Source organism: Ceratosolen solmsi, unplaced genomic scaffold (genome assembly GCF_000503995.2).
Source record: "Ceratosolen solmsi marchali unplaced genomic scaffold, CerSol_1.0 scaffold13, whole genome shotgun sequence".
Taxonomy (NCBI): Eukaryota; Metazoa; Arthropoda; class Insecta; order Hymenoptera; family Agaonidae; genus Ceratosolen; species Ceratosolen solmsi.
Window position 1 is genome coordinate 2,088,785 of NW_011948418.1, and position 23,560 is coordinate 2,112,344.

Here is a 23,560-nt window from a genome sequence, read left to right on the forward strand (position 1 = left end):
AAAAGAGTAAATTTAAATATAAACTTTTGTTTATTAAAATTTACTTTTCTAACATTTAAAAGATAATCGTATATTAATCTAAAATCTCACATAAAATTATCTACATAAAATTGCAAATACTCTAGCTTATACTTCCAAATTGCGGTGAACTTCATTATTTCATAATAAAGTGTAACCGATGGGAGGTAGCTGAGCTGATTAACGAATCAGTTAACTTCGACATATTGAGCTACAGCCGAAGCACAAGGAATGATTCCACTTGGTCGGTATAATTGAAAATTTCGTATCCCACTAAATAGCCCCTCCTTTGTGCACCACCACAAGCAAAATAGAGGCTAAAGTATGAGAATATTATCTCTACCCAAAATGCTTATCAAAGGAATTCTGGCAGCAAACGTGAGCATTAAATTACGCTTTTTCCTTCATACTAACATAGATATAACGCACTTTAGGAAAGGGTTGCAGTGGACCATAGATAGGGAGAAATGCGAATTAGACTTTCGTGTAGCTCCAGGGCTTTCCTTTCCGAGCGCAGCAATCAATTCCAGAATCCGACAAGAGCGAATACTCGCGGCATTTAAAGCTACGGCAGATTGTACGTGCTCCTGTATAAAGTAAGTATAAGGAGAACATGAATTGCAGAATCCAGAAGCGACGCATTGATCTTACGGCATTGCGTATTACGGCACACGTTAAGAATACATAAGCTTCACATTAAATGGTGTAAATTTAACATTTTGCATGAATCAAGAAATATCAATATATTCAGCATTCAACTCGTGGCAAATAGTCAGTAAAATTAATGTCAAAATGTGCGGAGAAATTTTAATCGTTTATCGTTTATTGATTTATATCGTTTACACTCAAGCTCGATGATATTAAATAGTGGACTCGTGTTACCTGGTTTTACCAATCAATATTTCCTAGCCTATCATCGTTTCGCTACGATACTGTACTTACTACTTTCAGTGTTCCAAAATTACATTAATTAATTAATAATCCTTTTATACATCAAACAGAAAAAAAAATAATTAAATTTAATACAAATTTTAATTATGAATATAAACAAAAATCATTCAAAATCATCAAATTATTATGTTGAATCAAATGACATTTATATTTTATCATTTTCCTCTCATTTTTTATTCAATACCTCAACTATGCACCTTTAAACATTAACATCGATTGCAACTGAGAGTGTAAAAAGGGATGAAAAAAAAAAAAAAAATTTATCGATTGTAAGATTTAATAATAACAATTTCAGATTATCAGAGCATTTTAATAAAGGACAACGAGAAGGACATTTGTATCAATAAATTCATTATGCTTCTTGCAAATTCTACCATATTATCTAAAAAAATATCTGTAGGCTTAAAATATTAATTTCACGGCCATATTTAATTCGACCGAAATGAAGATCGAAGTTGTATATTATTGCCAATCTTCGATTAGTAGTAATTCAATCGATGCTGATGAAATTATTTTAATTCTTCAACTCAAATTGATATTATACCCTTTAATCTTGATACACTTAATTATAAAATATTATAACCATATAATATTCTATTATTATAAAATATATTATTACGATAAATTATCAAATCAATATTAAATTTAAATCACACGTAAAATATTATTATAAAAAGTAAATTAATAATAAAAAAAAATTGATAATACATTAGTCAAAGTATAATTTATGAAATAAAATCATATGTATTTGCAGTAAAATAAAAAGTAGTGTCTTTTTGTACAAAAAGTGGATAAAATAATATTATTCATTTTCATTTAATACATACAATAATAATAATAAACAATTTAGTTAATAATCCAATGACAAATGGAAATAATGAATATAGAAAGCATAAATTATAAGTAATAATTAATAATTTTAGATTACTTAAACAAAAACATAAATTATTATATTATTTATTCGCTAAAATGACATTCAATTCCATTTTAACAAGATGTAAAATGCACTGATTGTGACAATAAGATAAATAAATATGTAAAGTTAAACAAATGTAATGAATAAAAATATAAATATTTATAAAAATCTCTTATAGATAATAGTAATAAATATTACAAAATAAAAGATTTCAAAGGTTTATACAATAGAAATTATAGATATACAACAACAATAACAATAGAGTAGGATTTCATGAAACGTTCGTGTAATTCTATTTTAATTAATATATAAAATATTTGTATGTGCAAAAAATATAAAAAATTAAATCATTTCAATAAATGGGAAAAATTTCATTAAATATTATTTGTATTTAATCTTAAAGGAATTATGAAATTTATGCAAGAAAAATAAATCAATATCAATAGACATTTAATTTTTTTAAATACACGAATAAAAAATTCACTAAGTATGAAGTATATTTTAACTGAAGCACTGTTCCTAAATATCACTAGGAACAATATAATAGAAAAAACTTAATAATAATTCTATAAGCGTAAAAAATCGATTTTCATAAATTCGCATAAATATAAAGAAAAATTTCCATTTAGTCAAAGAAATTAACGCGAAAAAACAATATTTTTATAGAATATTTATAAGATTTTATTTAAGAAATAACTGATTTTTTATAAGCCCATATAATTGTAAATATGAAATAAATGAAAGTTACAATATATAAAAATATAGCCTTGTATGCATATAAAACAAATGCATTATTACAATATATCTAGACATAAAATAACAAAGATCTAGAATTCTTTATTTGAAAGAAATTTTGTGATCTACTTTAATAAAAAAATCCAATTTTTAATATAAGTTATAAAAATTACTATATTTATAAGCATGTACTATGTAGATTCGAGGAAGAAGCAACTTAAGAAGGATATAATAAGTACATTGGAAGGTAAAATATTAATTTAGATAGTGAGCTTGAAATTCTAAAATCTTCAGGTGTGAAAATACAAGATTAATGCTAAAGTTTCAAAGTTCCATTTTATTTCTAGTCTATATATATATATATATATGTGTGTGTGTGTGTGTGTGTGTGTGTGTGTGTGTATGTGTGGGTGTGTGTGTATGTGCGCGCGCGCGCGTGTGTGTATGTATTTATGTATGTATGTATGTATGTATGCATGTATGTATATAATATGGAGTATTACAAGGTGTATAATTATCTATATTAAATCAATAAAGTGATAATTACCTACATTAGATATTATAAATATTTAATATTTGTTTTTAGTTCAGTTTTTATTTTATTATATCATTAATTAATATGTATTATAAAAGAGAAAAAAAAGTTTTGTAAAGAAGAGGAAAAATTTATTATAATATTAAACAAAAATTGTATACTGTATGATTTAATGTAAATTTTAAATACTTAAAACATAAAATTATAACAAGATTATTGATGTAAGAATATAATTAACATCACAAAGATGCAGATTAGATACCTATATATATATACATGTATAAATTTTTTCAAAATGATATTTATAACGTTGATTTTATAAATTATTTTAGCTCGCATACTATTATAAATTAATTATAAATTAAACTTTGTCGTAGAGGTAATTCATAAAATAACTTTCAAATTATATTGTAGGTTTATATTACACGATAAATTTATCAATAATCTAAATACATAGAATAAAAAAAAAAAAAATACTAATACTCAATGTATATAATATCAGTGAATTATTAGCATAAAAACTTAAATCAAATAAATAAAGTTATTGATAACTCCATCAGTGTAATTGCTAATATAAAAAGCAATTTGTGAGCGCGTTCAAAATTGCGCTATTGTTGCCTTTTATGTCTCATCCAAACGTAAAAGCGAACGGACGACGAATTTATGCATTTATGGTATGATCCTATTAAGGTACCTCTAAGTAGTCAACATTGATGACACTTTCATACTGATTTATGGTAATGATACACGTTGCAGTAGCGAATGCGTAAATAGACGAGAATGAGCGAGGATGAATTCTGTACTCGTCAACTCTGAACTTTGTGTATGCAGATGGTACGATGCAACTCTTTTACATTTACATCCGTTTTGAACAATGTACATATGTTCAAATATGATAAAAGAATGGCTGAACAATATTTGATGATCTCATATTTACACTGAATTCAATGCTGCAAATATTATTGAATACGTACTTTTATCAGTAGAAAGTTTTATTTATTTATGATGAATATTCTAAAGAGGTTGCTATATCTCTTATATTAATACCTACTTCCTTTTTTATTTTAATATTATATGTCAATTATTATTGTTTGTTCCATAACCAATATTTCCATAATTAAAAAACCTTTTCAATAGACCAATATTCTATTATTATAGGTTATATTTGATAAAATGTAACGATGTATAACTTTCCAAAACTGTAATCTGCAATCTACTTTTCAATACACAATTTTAATAATAATAAATAACTTTGATTTTGGAGAAAAATTAACTTAAAAATTGGTTAAAAGTACATGTAAATAATATTACAAAATACCGTATTTTAAAACGACATAATAACAAGTATACGATATAAAAATCTATGAGCAATTAATTATGATTGTTCTCCCACTCTCTCCCTCCTTCTCTCTCTCTCTCTCTCTCTCTCTCTCTCTTCTCCCCATATATATATATATATATATTTATTTATTTATTGATTCATATATCTATTTATATCTCATCTGTCTAATCAGTCTATTTTGATCTCGTTTTTCAGAAATCACAATTCATTCCATCTGGATAATGTCTCTTAATCAGCGCAGTGTCATTCAAATTTTTTTTTTTTTTTTTTTTTTTTTTTACCACCCTGCGTGCCCCTCTCGAGCATGGCAGCACGCAGGCGAGTCGAGTCACTACGTCCGCCGCTATGTGCCCAATTTGAATTTTTGATGGACATCGTTAAATATTGAAATATCAGGCACAAGAGTAATACCTAAAAATGTTGTCCACAAAATACGTGAAGGTACACGGGATGAAAAACGAAAAGTGGAACACGCGGGAGAAAATGATTCAGTACCGTACTATACTCAAACTTCATGGTTAGTTTTCCATATTTTTTCAATTTATGTTGCTTTTATTTTCAAAGTTGAACTGAAATGCCGATAAGAGTTAGAAAGATCTTGAGAGAAATAAATTTACTATTTGCACCAAGATAATCAACGATATTCCAGATTTTTGTAAATTAAATTCCAATGATGAATTATTATAAAAATGTGAATAGCTCGTTTAATTGATTATGACAAATGCTAAAATATATAATTTATAATATCAAACAAATTTTTGTATTATAAATAAGCCAATTCCTATTATTAATTCCTACTAATTGTATAAGTATAACAGATTTTTAGTAGCGATAGAAGATGATAAATCATAATAATAGATTACTCTTTATTAGTCCAAGTTGAAAGATTTGTAGGCATTGTAATAAGTATACTATTATAAATATATATTATTGACAATAATATTATTATTAAAGACAAAATGATAACAAATAAATTAATATTTATCAATAAAAAATAATTTAAAAATCTCATATATATATATATATATATATATATATATATATATATATATATATATATATATATTGCCACTACTGTAATTACATTCTTTAATAAAGATTGCAATAAATAATCCAATAAATTAATTCAAAAGTATTATCATAAATTCTATGTATAGGTGATTAAATTATATGGATAAAAATAATTGTAATATTAAATCAATATAAAATTATGTACACAAATGTGTATGTTATTTTTTAATATAAGTTAAATTATAAAAACATTATTTTTAGAAGATTTATTTTGTATATCTTTATTTATGTAGTTCGCGATAAGAAACTTCAAACAATAAATGCAACAAAATTAAAACTTCAAGTTTCAAAAAACTTGAAGGAGCTATCAACTGATGTCATAAAGTATCGTCAAATTGTAAACGATGTCATTAGCGGCGATAAAAGACTCTTCCGAACAGTTTGGCAAAATCAGAAAGATTTTCAAACAGTGTTACATGATACAGAACCTTCGGTAGAGTAGAACAATATGTAACTGAATTATTTAAAATTTTATATTAATAATAAAAATTTAGGAAGCTTTTACAGCGATATTTCAAGATTACAATTTGAAACGTAAACAATTGGATAAGCTTTTACACGTGAAAGAAAAGAAAACACAAGAATTTTGTAACTTAAAGGTAATATTAAAAAAATCAATTCATATTAATTAAATTGTAATGTTATACAAATTCATAAAGATTATATCACATTACTACTTTACTATTTCTTATTCAATAAGTGCCTGCCTGTCATAAGAAACTAATAAAATAACAGAATTGTGTACGATAGAAATAATATAAATAATAATAATACCAATAAATAATAGATTAATAATTTTAACAAAAAGTAATTATCTTAATTTATAAATGTTCTTTACAGTACTTGAAAAATTAACGATATAACATTGCCAAACAATTTCCAATAATGCATTTAAAAAGTATTTAAAATCTATTGATTCCATACACAAACCAGTCAGTCACGAAAACATAACATTACATAAAATTTACAATCAGTAATTACGAAATAAATTATGCATACTAAATTATGCATGAATTAATAATAATTTACGTAAAGTCGGAGTACACGATGCTGTTGCAAGATATCAATGAAGGTAAGACGTTGGCGGCAATGGAAAACAAACATAAGTATCAACAACGACAACAGCAGTTGATTTCGCGTTTTCAAGTGGCTTTATCACAGCGAAATGCAGCAAAATCCATCCATACCACATACCATGAGATTCGTGATATTCTTAGAAAGGTATATCATGAATTAGCCATAAAGTCATTATATATATATATACACATATCGAAATTGATAATTTTATAAATATTTAAACTCAGATATGATATGTACTTTTGAAGCAATCGATACAAAAATTTGGAGAGTAATTTATTTTTAAAAATTATGTCATTTTGAAATTGATAAATATATTAATATTGCATGCTGTAAATATATGGCTAATCTATATTTAATATTTTATTTAAATATCAATAGTTTGATAAATTCATTCAAATAATTAGTAATCTAACAATTAGGCAATCTATATATCAATTAAATTATATATGAATTAAATTTCAACTTTGATTTTCTGCTAATAGCAAATAAATACGTTTAACAAACTTTACGTATTTTATTACAGTTTATTATAAACAAAATTCCTTTTTGATATTTTATAGATATTATATAGAAAATATTAGCAAAATATCTTTTCACAACAATGATTTTAATTTCTTAAGTGTTTAAATTAATAGAATTGAAGGAAATTCATAAATAAACATTGATATTCATGTATACAGTTTTAATGTGATGCTGCAATCAAATTATTTAATAATAAGTATTATTTAATCATTATCGAACTTATGTATTGTCATTTTGTAATGAAATCAAGAAACATTATTATTGAATAGAGCGTTTTTACCATTGTTTCTAAAGAATTTAATAAATAATATTATATTTCTGGTAATAATATTGCAATATATCAACATCGAACTATTTATTTACTAATTATATAAAAAGCTTTTCAAGCTTTTCAAATTAACATTGAAATAAATGTGTTCGTATTAATTGAACGAACCTAACGTTTTTTTCTACTTATCATATACTGCATAAATAATAACAATCGATAGAAAAATCTTATATATATTTTTTTTTAAATTTTGCATTCGTATCTACGTTAAAATATCAATATTATGAAGTATTCGTTAATTATATCTACTTTATGCAGTATTATATTTGTCTTCGATAAATATTATTTAACAATCGATTATAATTAAAAGAAATTTCAAACAAAATTTGTTTCAATAATTAAATGCCTTAATATTTTGAGGTCTTCAATCTTAAATACAAAAATTGAGAAAAAATAATTGCAAATCAAATAATCTATATTATAAAGGAATGATGGGCATTAAATGATAATATATTATCGAATTCAAAATAAATAATTATATTAATGTATAACTCAGATTCGTGTAATTTTCATAATATCTGGCATAATTTTTTTTATTATAAGTATAAAATACATTAATAAATTCTTAAACAAATGTAAGTTCAATAAGAACAAAATTATTTTAAATGACAATATATATTATATTTATTAGGAACATAATTATAATTTACTTATTAATAACTATTATTCTATCTACTTGCTTCATTCTTCAAAGGTATTCTTTTTTAATATTATTTTAACTTTAATTCTTAAGTTATATTTATAAATAAAATAAATATATATATTCATATTAAACTGATAAAATCATTAAATAATCAATAATATTGTGCAGAATTATATGATTATATTAGTTTATATTATATTATAGAAGTAAATATATAATATTCTATAATTATTACATAACTATATTGTTATTTTAAAATTACGTACAATATTATATATTGCGAAGGGGTACAGAAAAGAAAAATAAAATTTTCAATTCATAAATAGGATTCCATGTATTTCGATGCTGTATTAAATGCTCTGCGCAATGACCAAAAAGATCAAAGCAATGTGATTTATAAAACTACCATAATGGCCCAATTGGCAACAGAAAATTTAGATGATATTCGAATAAAATATAAAAAAATGGCTCGTGACGTCTGGGTGAATATGAAGGAACGGGAGAAGACTCTGGAATTTATGAGAAGGAAAGTTGATGATGTTTGGCAGTACGCGAAATCTTTAGTCAGAATCGATGTAAATATCCTTTTCATATTAATTATATAATATTGCTGATCAACATACGGTCAAATTTAAAATATACATAAATAATTATTTATTCATTGCAATAATCAATCAATTAATTTTAACTTTAAATTTCTATGGATCATCGTCACCTTCAATTTTATTTTCATATTAAATAAATTAATATCTACATTATTATTTTATTACATCATAGTAGAAAATTTCTTTTTATACTTATTTATTATCTAAATTTTATATTATATTAAAGAAAAAACATAAAAATAAAAAAGAATTCATAGAATAATAATTACATTCTCATTAAAAATAAAAATAATAAAATTGAAATAATACAATTCGACACTCGATTCATTGAAATAAAAATCAAATTAATATTGACGTAATATTCCAGTATGTGTACACATTTATTGCAGAGTGATGCCAATCTATTAAAAAAGAAAAAAAAGAAGACGATAGATGTAGATAAGAAATTACAGAAACAAATACAACAGCTAGAAAATATTTTCAATATAATGAAAGACTCAATGTTAATTCAATCATATGAAGAATTATTTATAAGGTGTATAGAAAAAATTTCCCCAGTTTTTCCTTGCATTATCATTAAAAATAATAATGTCAAATTACAATTAATCAACTTTTAGGCTTGATGATCAGATAAAACAACGAACGAGGCTTTCCCGATTATATGAACGCACCTTGAAACAAAGAGATTCTGAAATGAAAAACGAAAATCACGCAGGTTTACTCCTGAAAACTTTAGAACATTCAGTCATATCGACGACTGCACGGTAACTGAATAACCTATATCTTGCAATTATTTAAGTGGAAAATTAATATTATAAAATGTATGCAATTTTTTGTTTAAATATTGATCAAATATTGATTAGTACAATATTGCAATATAACATTTAAAATAATAATAAAGAAAAGTTAAAATTATTAATTTTACAAGATACTAATACTTTAAAATGTGCATTATTTAAGAAATGTAAAAACTGAAATTGTATTAAATATAAACTCATTAATGCTTATTTGTTCTGTATCGGTTAAAAAAAAAAAAAAAAAAAAAAAAAAAAAAAAAAAAAAAATTATTGTTTTATGAGACGATTAATCGAAAATTAATTCTTATGTTTTATAACAAATATCTTAATATAATATCGACATAATTATAATTATTTAATAAAATTTTGTAATATTTTTTTATTTGAATATTATTTATAATTAATAACAGAATAAAGAAATTAATTTATATAAAAAATAACAAAGAATAAAATTTATATAAAAAAAAAAAAAAGAAAAAAGAAAAACAAATACATAAAATTGAAGATTTTTAGTCTTTTATTTGTTTTTAATTGGCTGTATAAATTTAATGTACGAATTTCATACAAATATACTGAAAACTATTATTATTCAATGATTATACATAGATTATTGTTACATAGATTATTTTCAAGTATTAGAAAGAATCTCTATGGAATGTTATTAAATTTCAGTTCATATCTCCCATGTATTATCCATTATCATTTCCATGGCAATTAAATAAATAATACTTAATAATATGTTTATTATTAAAATATTCATCAAACGGGAAATTATATTTGCAATGTATTAATTTTTAAATAAATATATACTTATATTACAGATATAAAACTGATAAAAAGGCAATGCTAGACAAAATTGAAAAAGAGAAAGACCGAATAAATAAAAATAACAGTCTAATAGATACTAATGGCAAACAATTAATGAACATTAGAGTAGCACTACAAAACATAGCTTCGATGATTATGTGTGCAAAAGTTACAAAGCCCCCGGTAAAGTCGAAATGTTTAAAAGAAGTAAAAGAAGTAGATGAAAGCGAAGTAAAAGATGAGGAAGAAAATGAAAATAAGAATGAATGCGAAGAACCCGTAGAAAATGAAGGTATATACAAAAATAATAATTAACGAATTGATATATATTGTATGATAATTCAATTAGACAAAGTTTTAGTAATATAATTACGGATTTAAATAAAACTAATCACAAACTATTTTTATTTACAAATATGATATATTATTATACTGATAAATACCGGAATTTCAGTTCTGCTTTGCATTTCTCATCTCGTTCCCTTAATTCTTAAAAACTATATTTTGTTTCATATCTAAGAATAATATTTAATTGTAATTTAATTTTTGTGCTTACAATTAATTATGTATTAATTACGTTTAAACTTCGTTATGAAATGAAAAATAACATAAAAAAAATAATAACCAAATATATAACATTAAACGATAAAATATTTATATCTAACTAAATAGTCGTCAAATATATAATTCATAAACACTTAAGAGTTTTTATTTATTAAAAAAAATTACATCTTAAACATAAAATTGTACTATAGGATTAGCGGTACTACACCAAGTAATTCGAAAAGCGATCATTTTAGTTGGACAAACAAATTTCCCACTTAATAAAGATAAACAAGAAAAAGCCCGTAATTTCTACGAAAATTACATTGCTACTTATCGATCTCAACTAGCATTTGAGGATCAGGATAAAAAACAAGGTGACAAGTTCATTTTTCCCGAAATTTCAAATTAACGACAATTCATTACAAAATTATTCATTTTATGCTAAAAAAAAAATGTGAACGTTTTCATTTATTTGACATTTTTTTTTTAAATCATAAATCTTTTTAATATCATTTAACATAATGGATTTTTAACTGTGACATAAACTAATTAATTAGTGATATGTTATATGACAGGTATATTCTTTGAACATGAAATCGTGGATACAAGTGTCCTCACACGGCGTGATATCAAGATGAGAAGTAAACAAATTGTCGAAGCCAATATCAAATTGGACTAGATGACATATTAAAAACAAGCAACAATAGAAATAATATACAATAAAATTACAATTAACAATTTTATAATTTATTTTACAAATTTTTATAATAAAATCTATAATGAATATGGAAAATTATTGTCTTAATTAATAATAATTTAAAAATGTATTCATTCATAATTTTTTATACGACCAAGCCCTAGACGTTCATTTACCATTTCCGTTTTTAGCCAGGATGGTAAGTTTTGATCGATTGCATGCGCATTCGGATACTTGAGAGCTGGATCAGGAAATTTAAATGGATGCTGCTTTTTCAATTTTCGTAATAAATACTCCTTGTTGATTTGTTTTTCATCTCTGTACCTATCCATGTATATATTGAACGGTTGTCTTTTAGGAAACCATACTGGAGGCTTTAAATAAGGTTTGACAAAATCGTATTCGAATAATGGATTTTCCATATCTGTAAAATAATTATAAAGATTAATTATAGTATTAAACTTACTTTTAACTAAAACTCAATTGAATTCAAATTCATTGTTTTATAAATACTAAAAACACATACCAGATTATTAATATTGAAAAATGCATTTTAAAAAAAGAAAATTAATAATAAAATATAATACCATTAATAATTCTACTTTAATAACATTATATACCAAGGTTCAACCAGAGCGAGTGTTCGCTCGTAATAGGCAAAAAATGTAATAAGTCACAGTGACAGTATATTATAGATGATAATATAGTTTATATTATTAAATAATAGTACAAAGTGAGGCAAATAATAATACAAAGACATTAGTCAAATACTGTTATTATCGAATGGTCAAAAGAATAATTAATTTAATGAAAACAGCAGTTCGACTCGATTGATTTCTCTCTGCTTATTTTAAACGTAATAACGATTTATCTTAATATGCTTCTCCTTCATAACTATTGGATGTTAAACATTACGTTACGTATAATGGATATTAAAGATTATTAAATAAATCACATTAATCATTGTAATAATAATGGTGCTTGATAAAAAATATTGTTTTTTTAAAAATTTGTAACATTGTAAAAAAGTTTTAAACGTTGAATTAATATAAAAATAAAAATAATCATTTAAGATATTTTTCCTAGAGCGGAATTCTTGAAGTATCAATAACAGAATTTAAAATATCTTTTTTTAATTATATAAATATTAAGTACTTAATAAAATTATATATAGAATTATTTTATAAAATACTTACTTAATACCGTATGATAAAAATTTTTAAGCGTATTATCATATGCACATTGGAAAAATGTAAGACCAGCTGGTGTTAAGTCATTTTGATGCTTAAGCATAAAATCATAGGTCTTCCAATTTCGATCGACTAAATTTAAACTAATAAAATGAAAATTTTGCAATTATTATTACACAAATCATTTAATATATATATATGTATATGTATAATTATAAAATAAATAACACACCATGGTTGTTCCTTTTTGTATTCGGAAAAGTCCAGTTTCGTATTCTGTTTATATAATACGAAAATGTATCTACAGAATCCTATTCCCTGTGCTGGAATTGGCCTTAAATAATCTATTATTTGTTCGCCATTAGCTACATCATTCCCAGGTATGTTACCGCTAACATAAATATATTAATTTTATTATAGAAGGAAATATAAGCGTGTAATAGAATATAAAAATGTATATAGAATAAACATATAAGTTAGTTACAATAAATTACGAATTTGTAATAGTGAAAGTGTATTTGGAAAACTAATAGTTAATAGTAACATTACTTTATTAACATTACTTTATTCTGCAATTTAAATGTCTAATAGTAGATACTTCTTTGCAATGAAAAGAAACTTACACAAACCAATGACAATATTCTATGTTTGGATCAGAAAAATTGCCATCGGGTGTTGTACAAAGTAGTGTCCACAAAGAATTTGGATTAGAAAAGTATTTTACACTGGGCGCCTCTTTTGCTAAATATGATTGAATTATATTTCCTCTATGAACTCTTGGTACAATATCATTGCTATATAAGTAATCAACGGTTAATGGAATTATAGGATAAAAATAAGCATCTCCATATAAATCTTTATAAATGCCATAATAGTTTGCAACATTATAAATTTGATAAGGAGCAGTTGTATCTAGCCAAATCTGCTTAGATTCATCTAAATCAACATTTACTGTAAATAAAATAAATAATACTTTAAAAAACTTGATGATTAAAGATAATATTTAGATAAAATTTATTCTATAAGGCTTCATAAAAAAGAACATATGATTGGTCGATGTAGTTTAAAAATTTAAATATAAATATATTTTCAATTGTCAACTATTGCAAAAACATTATCAAATAAGTACGTCAAACACCATTAATATACGAATTTTTAGATTTATTATAAAATCAATATACAAATATAAATAAAAAACTTATAATAATAATTTTTAAACCAAGTGTAAAGACATGTATTAAAAGAATAAAAAGTTATACAAATGATTATTTTATAGAAAAATTTTAATTGAATATGATGCACAAACTTAGTAACTTACTCTTATTGGCATACGCAAGCTTCTCCAAATCAGTATTATGCAAATTCTCTTTTACTAATTTTTTATACGCTGCTTTATAATCTTTGTCGACATAATTACTAAGCTTAAATCCAATATTCACTTGGTAATGAACCGCCGGGTCTTTATGCTCTAATTCTAAATAAATAATTATAATTTTAATTAAATATTAGTTGATTAATTACTACATAATTTTAAAAGTCTATAATTAACCTGCAATGCGCTGTTTTAGACTCCGAGCTAAAGTTGGAGGCTTTCCTCTGGAAAATTTATGTCGAACTTGAATCGAGTTTACTGAAGTCGTAGAAAGCAATTTAAATATTCGACTGGCCATTATTATCCGATCTCATCGATTCATTAAAATTATAGACGAAATTATTTTAAGTATTTAACAATTAAAGTTCAACTCTTCATTCGTGAAAATCAACGATTATAAACATGGACATGTCGATACGTAAGAAAATTACTTTGGTGACTGATTGATGAGCGACATCTTAACCACATATTTGTAATTAATAATGCCTGCCCATAAGCTCTATCGGTAATTCTACATCGAAGTTTTCAAGTTATTAACAAATAATAAAGGCGATAATCTTTATCAAGTAATATAATATTTTATTAGGAAAATTTTAAATAAGGAAAATAAGCTTAAAATTGAAGTAAAATAAAAGAATAAAAAAGTACAATAAAAGAATGTAATTTGTTATATTTGCATGTCTTAGGACATAAAGTCAGACATTAGTTATTTATGTTAATAATGATATTCTAAGCATTTGCGTTGCAATTGAAGCTAAAACATATTTAAAAGTTTTACTTTTAAAAGAAATTTAGTTTCATTTGAAAAATCTGTAAATAATATTATATCATGGATTATTAATTAAACTATATTATTAGAGAATAAAGCTCATGATATTTTGAAAAAATATTAGACTTTAGTTAAAATACTAAAATTACTTTTATTCCGATACTGATTATTATTATTATATTATTGGCACAAATGTTTAATAGCATCCATCTCTCAAATAGAATTCTTAAGCATTAAATATGATTGATGGTGCATCGAATAACAAATGTTTGATTGTATTATATAATACATAATTTGGCTGGAAATTCTGAAAGTTTATCAACAAAGCCGTATGCTGTATTCTTAAATCATTATTTAAATAACAAATAAACTATATTTTATACAATGATCGTTTAAAATTAAGTTGATGAAAATTAATGAGTTACTTAATTTTATATATAACATTATTATAAAAATTATGTGACATTAAACAGATTTCTTCATTGTATATTTTATTAAATCTCTTAAGGTCTTTACTATTTAGTAGACAATATAAAAAATTTTCTCTGTATCTTTACTGGATTTCCATACTTTACAGGTCCACGTTAAGGTTTTTGAAAAATTTGGCTCAAATAATTATTTACAAATTCAAAAATTATAAAATATAATAAATGATAATAAAAAAATTAATTGTTTTTTAATCAAACTTCAAATGAAACAGCATATTTTTCGGTTGTTTTCACAATTACTTGAAATCGCTCCTGCATTAACACAATTTCTTTAAATGCCTCGACCCCGACACAATAAACACGCTCTTTACTATTGAATTTAATTCGATAATGAAATGATAACAACAATTTTCTAGGAAGCATAAGCAATAAGAAACTGAAAACCTTTAAGTGCTACGCATGCTTCATTCGTTAGAAATATCGGCAATATTAATAAATGTCATATTATTGCCAATGCTAGCAAATAAAAAAGAAATACTTAACGAAGGATGTACATAGGCGCGAGTAGGCGCAAGTGCGTTCATAGTTAGACGAACGGTATGTCTAAAACTAGTCAACGACCTATAATAATCTAACCTTATTCTCTAGGAGAAGAGAAAAAGGACAAAGCCATTCGCGAACGTAAATAGAGGCGAAAAAAGTCAATCGATGTTTCTTAAGGCAGCGGATCATTGGCTGGCCAACATTCCAATTCGACTTCCTAGTCGTCATTCCCGAACGAAAAAGTTGTCCATAAGTAAAGCAGGCACTCGGCCAACCAACCGGCCCTCGAATCCTTAGCAACCTCGTGGCACTTGGCCTACCCACCTAGCCAGTGCGCAGGTAATTCTCACCGGGTAGCGATAATTATGGCCCATCGGCCACCATTAAAGCCCCGAGGGCGTGAAGGCACGTCGGGCCCGAAGCCGGCAACGTAGCCCCCTGCACGGCCTCGGTCACCCTCAGCGCCTCTCACGCTCAGCTCTCGAAACACGGCCCGCGGCGTCTCGGCCGCGTGTCCCTCGCTCACGAGTTCTCCGATCTTTTCCAACTTCCCGACTCCCAAGCGGCGAAGCGCTGCCTCGCGCTGCAGTTCTCGGTTTCTCGTCTAACCGTGCGCTACCGCGCTCCTCCTTCTACCTCCATATCCGGGGACACTTGCCTCTAGCGGGAGCTTGATGTCGCGCGCGACCCGTTCAATCACTAGGTACACCTGACGTAAGATCCCACCAGGATTCGCGGGAAACGAGGTTCGAGCGTCGTCATACAGCGTAGCTCGCGATTTGTCAAGGACGAAAGAGTGAGTGATCGAGTGAGCGAGCGAGCGAGCGAGAGAGAGAGAGAGAGAGATAGAGTAAGAGACAACCGCGTGCAAAGGACTTGCCACGGGAGAAGAGAATCGCGAGAAGAGCCCAAACCCTTGCCGCCCTAACCTCCAAGGCCAATTTCGTCACGGGAGTGTCGAAATAATACTCGCTTTAATCTAATCGAAGTGGTGCGCCGAGTGTGCCTGTGCCTACTGTGCGCGCGTGTGTTAAAACAGGCCAAAGGAGCGGTCCCGTCACCGCCGCGCGCTACCTTACGACACGGCCGAGCTTATTTACTGAACGAAGGGGTGTGGGACAGAGAGAGAGAGAGAGAGAGAGAGAGAGAGAGAGAGAGAGCGAGTGGTTACCGGAGAGGGAGGGAGGAAGTGAGCGGGCGAGGAAAAAAGAACGCTCGATAAAACAAGAGACGAGGAGCCTGCTTTTACCGCGAGCCCGGTAAACAACGGGAGGCTATCGATCCGGGTGCCGTTGACTTAACGCCGACGCGACCATCGACTTGAACATCGGGTACCGATCGACACCGATCAAAGGAACAATCGGAGGTAACTGGGGGTGGACTGGGAGTGGACAAGGAGGTTCGACTCGCGTGGCACCGGTGCCCCTCATTTTCCGAAGAGGAGAAGAGCTCAAGGCTTGGCTCGTTTGTCCCTTACGGTGAGTTGCGCTCCGAGGAAACCAAAGACCTCACGTCCTCGCTACACTCTATCAGGAGAGTGTGAGATTAAAAGAGAGTGTCCGCGCGTGCGTGTGCCCGAGTTTTACATAATCCTATGTGAAATCAACACTGAGGAAGGACAGACATGGCTTTCGACTCGTGAGCCAAGGATCATCAATCATGTGCCATTCGAGTCGACAAGAGCACCGCTGCAATTCTCCCCACAAAATCAAGTGGACAGCTTCCGTGTTCAATAAGACATAGCCTCGAGGTCGCGAGATCTCAAGCTCGAAGTTCGAAAAGTCGAGAAGAAGAGGAGCATTGCGACAAAAAACACTAAGTTCGAGGGTGAGGAGAGGAGAGAGAGAGAGAGAGAGAGAGAGAGAGAGAGCGAGTGTGCGTGCGTGCGTGCGTGCGTGCGTGCGTGCGTGTGCGTGCGTGTGTATGCAAGAAGGACGAATCGAGCAGTCAATAAGACGTTATTACGACCATGACGGACCTCCTCATCGGACTGCCCACGTCGACATTCGCGAGCAACGGGGTCCCGGTCACGAAATCCGAGGTGATCTTTCGGAGCCCCGGCGGCGCCGGCCAGCTCTTCCGCAACTCGGAAATGAGGCACTCGCGAAGCGAGGACCTCCTGGGGCCCCCGACGACGCGCAGCCCTTCGCCCCAGCCACTTATAGGGACCGCGGCATCCGAAGACGATCTCATAGCCGCGAGTGCGCTCAACGGCCCGAGCCCGAGACCCGGACTCCTGGGTGCGAGGGGCTCCCCTGGCTCGCCGGGCCCACTCGCCGACAGGATCGACCCCGAGGATTCCATTCGCGATATCGTCACTGAAAACGACCTCTACAGGTGAGTTGGGTCGGGTCGAGTTTGCGCGACACGGGGTGTGGCGCGTGTGGTAGGGAGGTGGGTGGTAGCGCGGCCGGGTGGGATGGGGGGTGGGGGTAAGATACGCAAAGACATTACTGCCTGCCTGCCTGCCTGCTTGCCTGCCTGCCTGCCTGCCTGCCTGCCTGCCTGCCTGCCTGCCTGCCTGCCTGCCTGCCTGCCTGCCTGCCTGCCTGCCTACCTACCTACCTACCTACCTACCTACCTACCTACCTACCTACCTACCTACCTATTCGATGCCGAAGATTAATAAGACGATAAGATTTGGGGGTGGGGGGGGATTTGTCGGGAGGACTTTGGTCTACACAGCGGACACGTAATGATAGCCGTAACGAGCGGTGTGCTCATTTCAACCGAAACATAAGCAAAGAGTTTGTATGGATAATTTGGTTATGTGCGGTAGTCTCATTATTCATCCAGAGTATGCCAACGCGTTTGATTGTAATGCTCATTTCGAAAATCATTAGTTTGCCGAGAAGTATAATGAGGCTTTTTCACATACTAGGAAAATCTAATCTACTATCCAATCGTCATATATTTGCGTTTCTCCAACTTAGACATGTACTATCTATTAAGTATGTATTAGGTAGGCATTTACGATCGGACGAGTTTTTAAAAGTTTTCTGACATTTTTGAGCCTATAAAATGCAAATTCATTCTCTCCTTAGAGAATTTTGTATTTTGTGTTTGCGCGTGTGGATACGTGCATACGTGAATACGTAGGACGAAGTAATTGGTAGTGGTAATTATGTGCTCCATAATTTCTGAAGGAATTACCAATATTATTAATTACTGAATAATTAATACTCGGAACACTTTGAGGCATGGCTTAGCGACAGGATGCCTTTATTCAAAATAACAATTCATTATTATGTCGAGCTTGGGCAATGTCGAGAAAAATAAATAAGTATCGTGAAAGTCCATTATTTATTTACATTCGTATTGGGCGAAGGAAATTTAGAACACTTAATGTTGAAAACGTTTATTATTCCCATCATCTCATGGTACCTAATCATGATAATTTGGATATATTGGCAATAAATATTATTAATCATATTCCGATACATATTCCGCAGTGTAATTGCAGAATAATTTCTCCTTGCAAAATTATAGTAAATTAGATAATATTAAGTATAATTTACATCCAAACTTTAAAACACGACTGAATATTGAAAAATAATATTGGAAAATCAATGTGTAGTAATTGCAAGAAATTTAATCATCGTATACATTATTGATTTAACAAACGCTTCATTCAAATAAAAAGTTGTACTTTTCTTATATAGTTTGTATACTGCACATTTTTACGGACAAAATAGTTTACATTCGTTGTAAATATCATTATTAAGAAATATATTTTTAAACAAATAAACTTTCATGGAGATGTATCTTTTTTTGCCATTGATTACATCAAAAGAACAATCAATAAATGTTGAAAGAAATCGGAATTAGTGTTGAGATGTTATTATAATCGCTATGATTATTCACATCATCTAACGTATCCATAAAAGAAATTAAATAATTTTCTAAATTATATTATACAAGAATTATAATAATACAAGTGGTAAAATTAACAAAATTTTATTGAAACGACAACCTCGGTAGCTTATATCTTTATACGTTAAGAAAATATATTTAAAAATAACAAATTCTGAATAAATAATTTTTATATATTGCATAGTAAATTGGAAAAATCAAACAAACATCGTACGAGAATTTCTAATACGTTGGTTCAGAATTTTTACGTAAGCGAACTCAAATGAAAAAAAAAAAAAAAAATTCTATACTTTGAGGTACCGATTTCGAAAATATGTAAACAGCACTCGAACATCAACGTCCTCACCTCATGTTGAATTCCCCATTAATCTTATTAAATTGAAAGATGAGCATTGCCAAAGCAAATTGTTTGGAACAAATTTTTCTTAACTAGCTGAATGAAATTGAAAAACTCATAAGATTAAAAATATATTTATTCAAAAGATTTAAATTCCTTAGAATAACGATTGCTATTATTGACCGCAGTGAGGCTGCAATCAGTTATAGAAAATACATGAACTTTATTACATTTGTTTTTATTGTATAAACTATAAATTATAGCTCGGTTATAATTAAATAAAAAAAATTTTCACGTTATCGTAAGCCCATAAATCATAGGTCAATTGACGTTAAATTTCCCAATATTATTTAACAAGTATTTGTTTAATTTATTTAATAGGTAAAAATGTCATTTAAATATTGTTGCTTATGAGTAAAATTCTCGAATTATAAAGGCCGGCCGGCCGGCCGGCGGGATGGGGGGGGGGAAAGGATAATATAAATTTTACATTATAAAAGCGTCAAAGTGTTTTAATTAAAAGTATTATGAATAGTTCGATGAAGGTCATTGAACGCATGCATCTCTTTGGCAATTTTCTACTTCTTAGTCTTGTTTCTCGGGAATGTACTTTTTGCAATGCTTCTTCTATTCTCTGTACTTGAGTGTAAAATTATGCTCTCGATATCGAAGTGCTTGTGCTTGTATAAAGGCCTTCGGTATCCCGTCAACATTCGTCTAATGTCGTAATAATTTTCAATATTTTTTTAATATCTAAAATAACGTTGATATTATTATCTTCACCTTTCAACGATTTGTACATAATTTTTTGCCAGCGTTGCCATATCGCAAAGTACATGTACGATGTTTGTCAAAAGACTTAAGTTAAATTTATTAACGGTCTTAAAAACACGTGTAAAATTAATATCAAGAATTTACAACTAAAAATACACCGGCAGCCTAAACAAATATTCCATCAAAGTAAGGACAAACGCCAGTAGTCAGTTTTATTATTTGCATATTTAATTTAATTCGCCTGACTGTCGGCAGTCGTTTGCCGATTTCACGTGCAGGTAGTCAGTTACGTTGCACACAAAGCCTTTCAAGGAGCCTTGCAAATAAATGCAACAAATATGCAAGATAAATTGCAATGGCCGAAAAAAATCGCCGATGAGAGCTCGACGATAAATAGTTGTGCGTGCCTGTACGTATAACGACATCGATGCAGGAATTTCGTATGCAAGTGTATGTGCAATCCTTTAGCGATTGGGGAATGCGGCGATTCTCTTAGCATTCCCTAGCTTTTCCTTTCTTTCTTTTTTTTTATCATTTACATTATGAAATATGTTGAATAGCTGTAGGAATAACCGCGAGTAAACTCGTCCGATGCTCCAACATTATTTGAAGTAGTAGCACTTTGAAGTACAAAGAAAATTTATGAGGAATGGAAAATTTTTAATCGTAATTCCTTGTAGTTGGGATTAAAATTAATTTCATTCGCGGTATACTTGTGCAGTAAAGTATGCGTATGAATAAAATACAGAGGAATTAATAATAAAATAAAAATTACAACTAATTGTAAAGAGTAAGCTTTGGAGTTTGAAGCGAATACATTAAACGTTTCTTCGAAAATCGTATGTTTACATTGTGCGGAAAAATATCGTAAAACGTGGCATTTATTTTAAAAATTATTCATCTTTTCAAATGCACTGGAAAAAAATGTTACAGCAAACATATATATATATATATATATATATAGTTTTCTAGTTCGTTCAAAGGTTACATAATAAAGATAAAAATAATACTTGGCGCAAAAACAGCGGCAAATAATATAAAAGAAAATTCAAATAAATTGTAATAAAGTGAATATGCATGGAATAAACCAATGTTTGATTTAGTAAGAATAAAAAAAAAAACCGAAAACTAAAATGTATTTAACATGAACAAAATAATAATTAATTCTGAATTATTGTGAAATGCTAAAGAAAATGAAGAAGTATATCGACCATTATTCCAATAACGTAATGAAAATAAAAGAAAAACAAATAAATATATTTTCTTTATCAGATTCAATACGATAGGCCCTTAACGAGATAAAAAACAAACAATGTCATTTCAGTTATAATTTGAAAATTATGTGTTTCTACTTTTTGGCTTTTAAATTCTAATTACAGATTGTGAAGACATTATTTTTGCAATTACTCATTGCTTATTTACCATACTTTTTTTATTAAATATTAAAAATATACGTTAAGGAAAATCAATTATTTGACGTAAATGACAGCGAGTTCAATATACCATATTGTTAATATAGACATTGATAAACGTTATTTTTGGATATTAAAGATAATATATAAAAATATACATTCACAATCGAGAAGAAAAATAATATTTATTAAAAAAAAAAAAAAAAAAAAAAAAAAAAATTTTTTAAAAAAAAAAAAAAAAAAAAAAAAAAAACTTAATAATGATAATAATAATATTAATTATTATTACATATTTAAGAAAAATAGAATATTTCTCATTATTTTACGTTATAGTAAGCAAATTAAAGGCAATGTAATGCGAATTATAAAGTTTGTACACAGTATTTAAAAACATGTTCCCTTCTTGCTCATATACAACGTAAAACTATAAACAGTCTACCTATTAACATCAATGTTAACGAGTTTTTTTTGTCATCTTAAATAACGTTGGTTAAAAACTGTCGGTACTCGTATTTTCTCGAGCATGTTCAGCAAAGCCGTTGAGTACTCATGTATGTATCTCCATTGTACATGTACGATAATAAACGTTTGCTCTTTGTAGGTTTGTGCTGTTCAAGAGGCATTACGACAAATACGTGGCGCTGGCTACGAGATACGAGGAGGCGAGGGGGCTTGCTTATTACCTTGAGGAGCGTTATCACGAAGTCAAGGTGAGTTGTGCCGCTCGACTACTTCTCTTTGACTCTTTCTGCTTTGCGGAAGTATAAAAACTGATAGTCGAATCCAGCTTTGGACTATATAAAAAAAATTTTTTCATTTTTTAAACGAGTAGTATGCTTTAATAGCTCGGCGCACAGGTGGTTTTAATTAAATGCCCTCAATGTTCTGTTGAAATGAGCTTTATTGTGCGAATTCGAAAGCTGTGCGTCAAGACTGTTTGAACCCAATGTTAAGATGTCCGTAGTAAAAGTCGCTTGGAGACGCAGTAAGATTTGAATTTATGAATAAAGTAATCTGCGCAGTTAATAAGATAAATTATGAAATTTTACGCAAAGTTGGTGTAAAAAATAAAAAAGAAGACATACGCACACACTTTCAAAGCAATTATTTTGAAAACTAAGTAATAATGTGCCAACAATTATGCACATAAAACATCCGCACAAGTTGTAAATTCAGTGATATTGAATTTTTCATACCTGAAAAGTTTATTTATATTCATCATGGATTTTATTTTGTAATAATAACATTTATTAACATATTTTTTTTATT

The 23,560-nt window shown here is 28.7% G+C and overlaps 3 protein-coding genes across 3 annotated transcripts; 2 read left to right on the forward strand and 1 right to left on the reverse strand.

Moving 5' to 3' along the window:
- The first annotated feature begins 384 nt into the window (after positions 1–384).
- Positions 385–11,628, forward strand: LOC105360091 (uncharacterized). Its single transcript, XM_011496880.1, has 11 exons — positions 385–614; positions 4,693–5,014; positions 5,802–6,001; positions 6,063–6,167; positions 6,604–6,789; positions 8,468–8,716; positions 9,136–9,281; positions 9,364–9,510; positions 10,365–10,642; positions 11,106–11,270; positions 11,472–11,628. Exons 2-11 carry the CDS (start codon positions 4,915–4,917, stop codon positions 11,573–11,575), a joined length of 1,680 nt encoding a protein of 559 aa, XP_011495182.1. The 5' UTR covers positions 385–614; positions 4,693–4,914; the 3' UTR covers positions 11,576–11,628.
- A 76-nt stretch (positions 11,629–11,704) lies between these two features.
- Positions 11,705–14,562, reverse strand: mRpL38 (mitochondrial ribosomal protein L38). The gene is made up of 6 exons (XM_011496881.1): positions 14,333–14,562; positions 14,102–14,257; positions 13,407–13,734; positions 13,016–13,174; positions 12,790–12,926; positions 11,705–12,017 (listed from the first exon to the last, which is right to left on the reverse strand). Exons 1-6 carry the CDS (start codon positions 14,451–14,453, stop codon positions 11,725–11,727), a joined length of 1,194 nt encoding a protein of 397 aa, XP_011495183.1. The 5' UTR covers positions 14,454–14,562; the 3' UTR covers positions 11,705–11,724.
- Positions 14,563–17,814: 3,252 nt separating this feature from the next.
- LOC105360340 (uncharacterized) lies at positions 17,815–23,058 on the forward strand. Its single transcript, XM_011497232.1, has 2 exons — positions 17,815–18,232; positions 22,893–23,058. Exons 1-2 carry the CDS (start codon positions 17,865–17,867, stop codon positions 23,056–23,058), a joined length of 534 nt encoding a protein of 177 aa, XP_011495534.1. The 5' UTR covers positions 17,815–17,864.
- Positions 23,059–23,560: the final 502 nt, after the last annotated feature.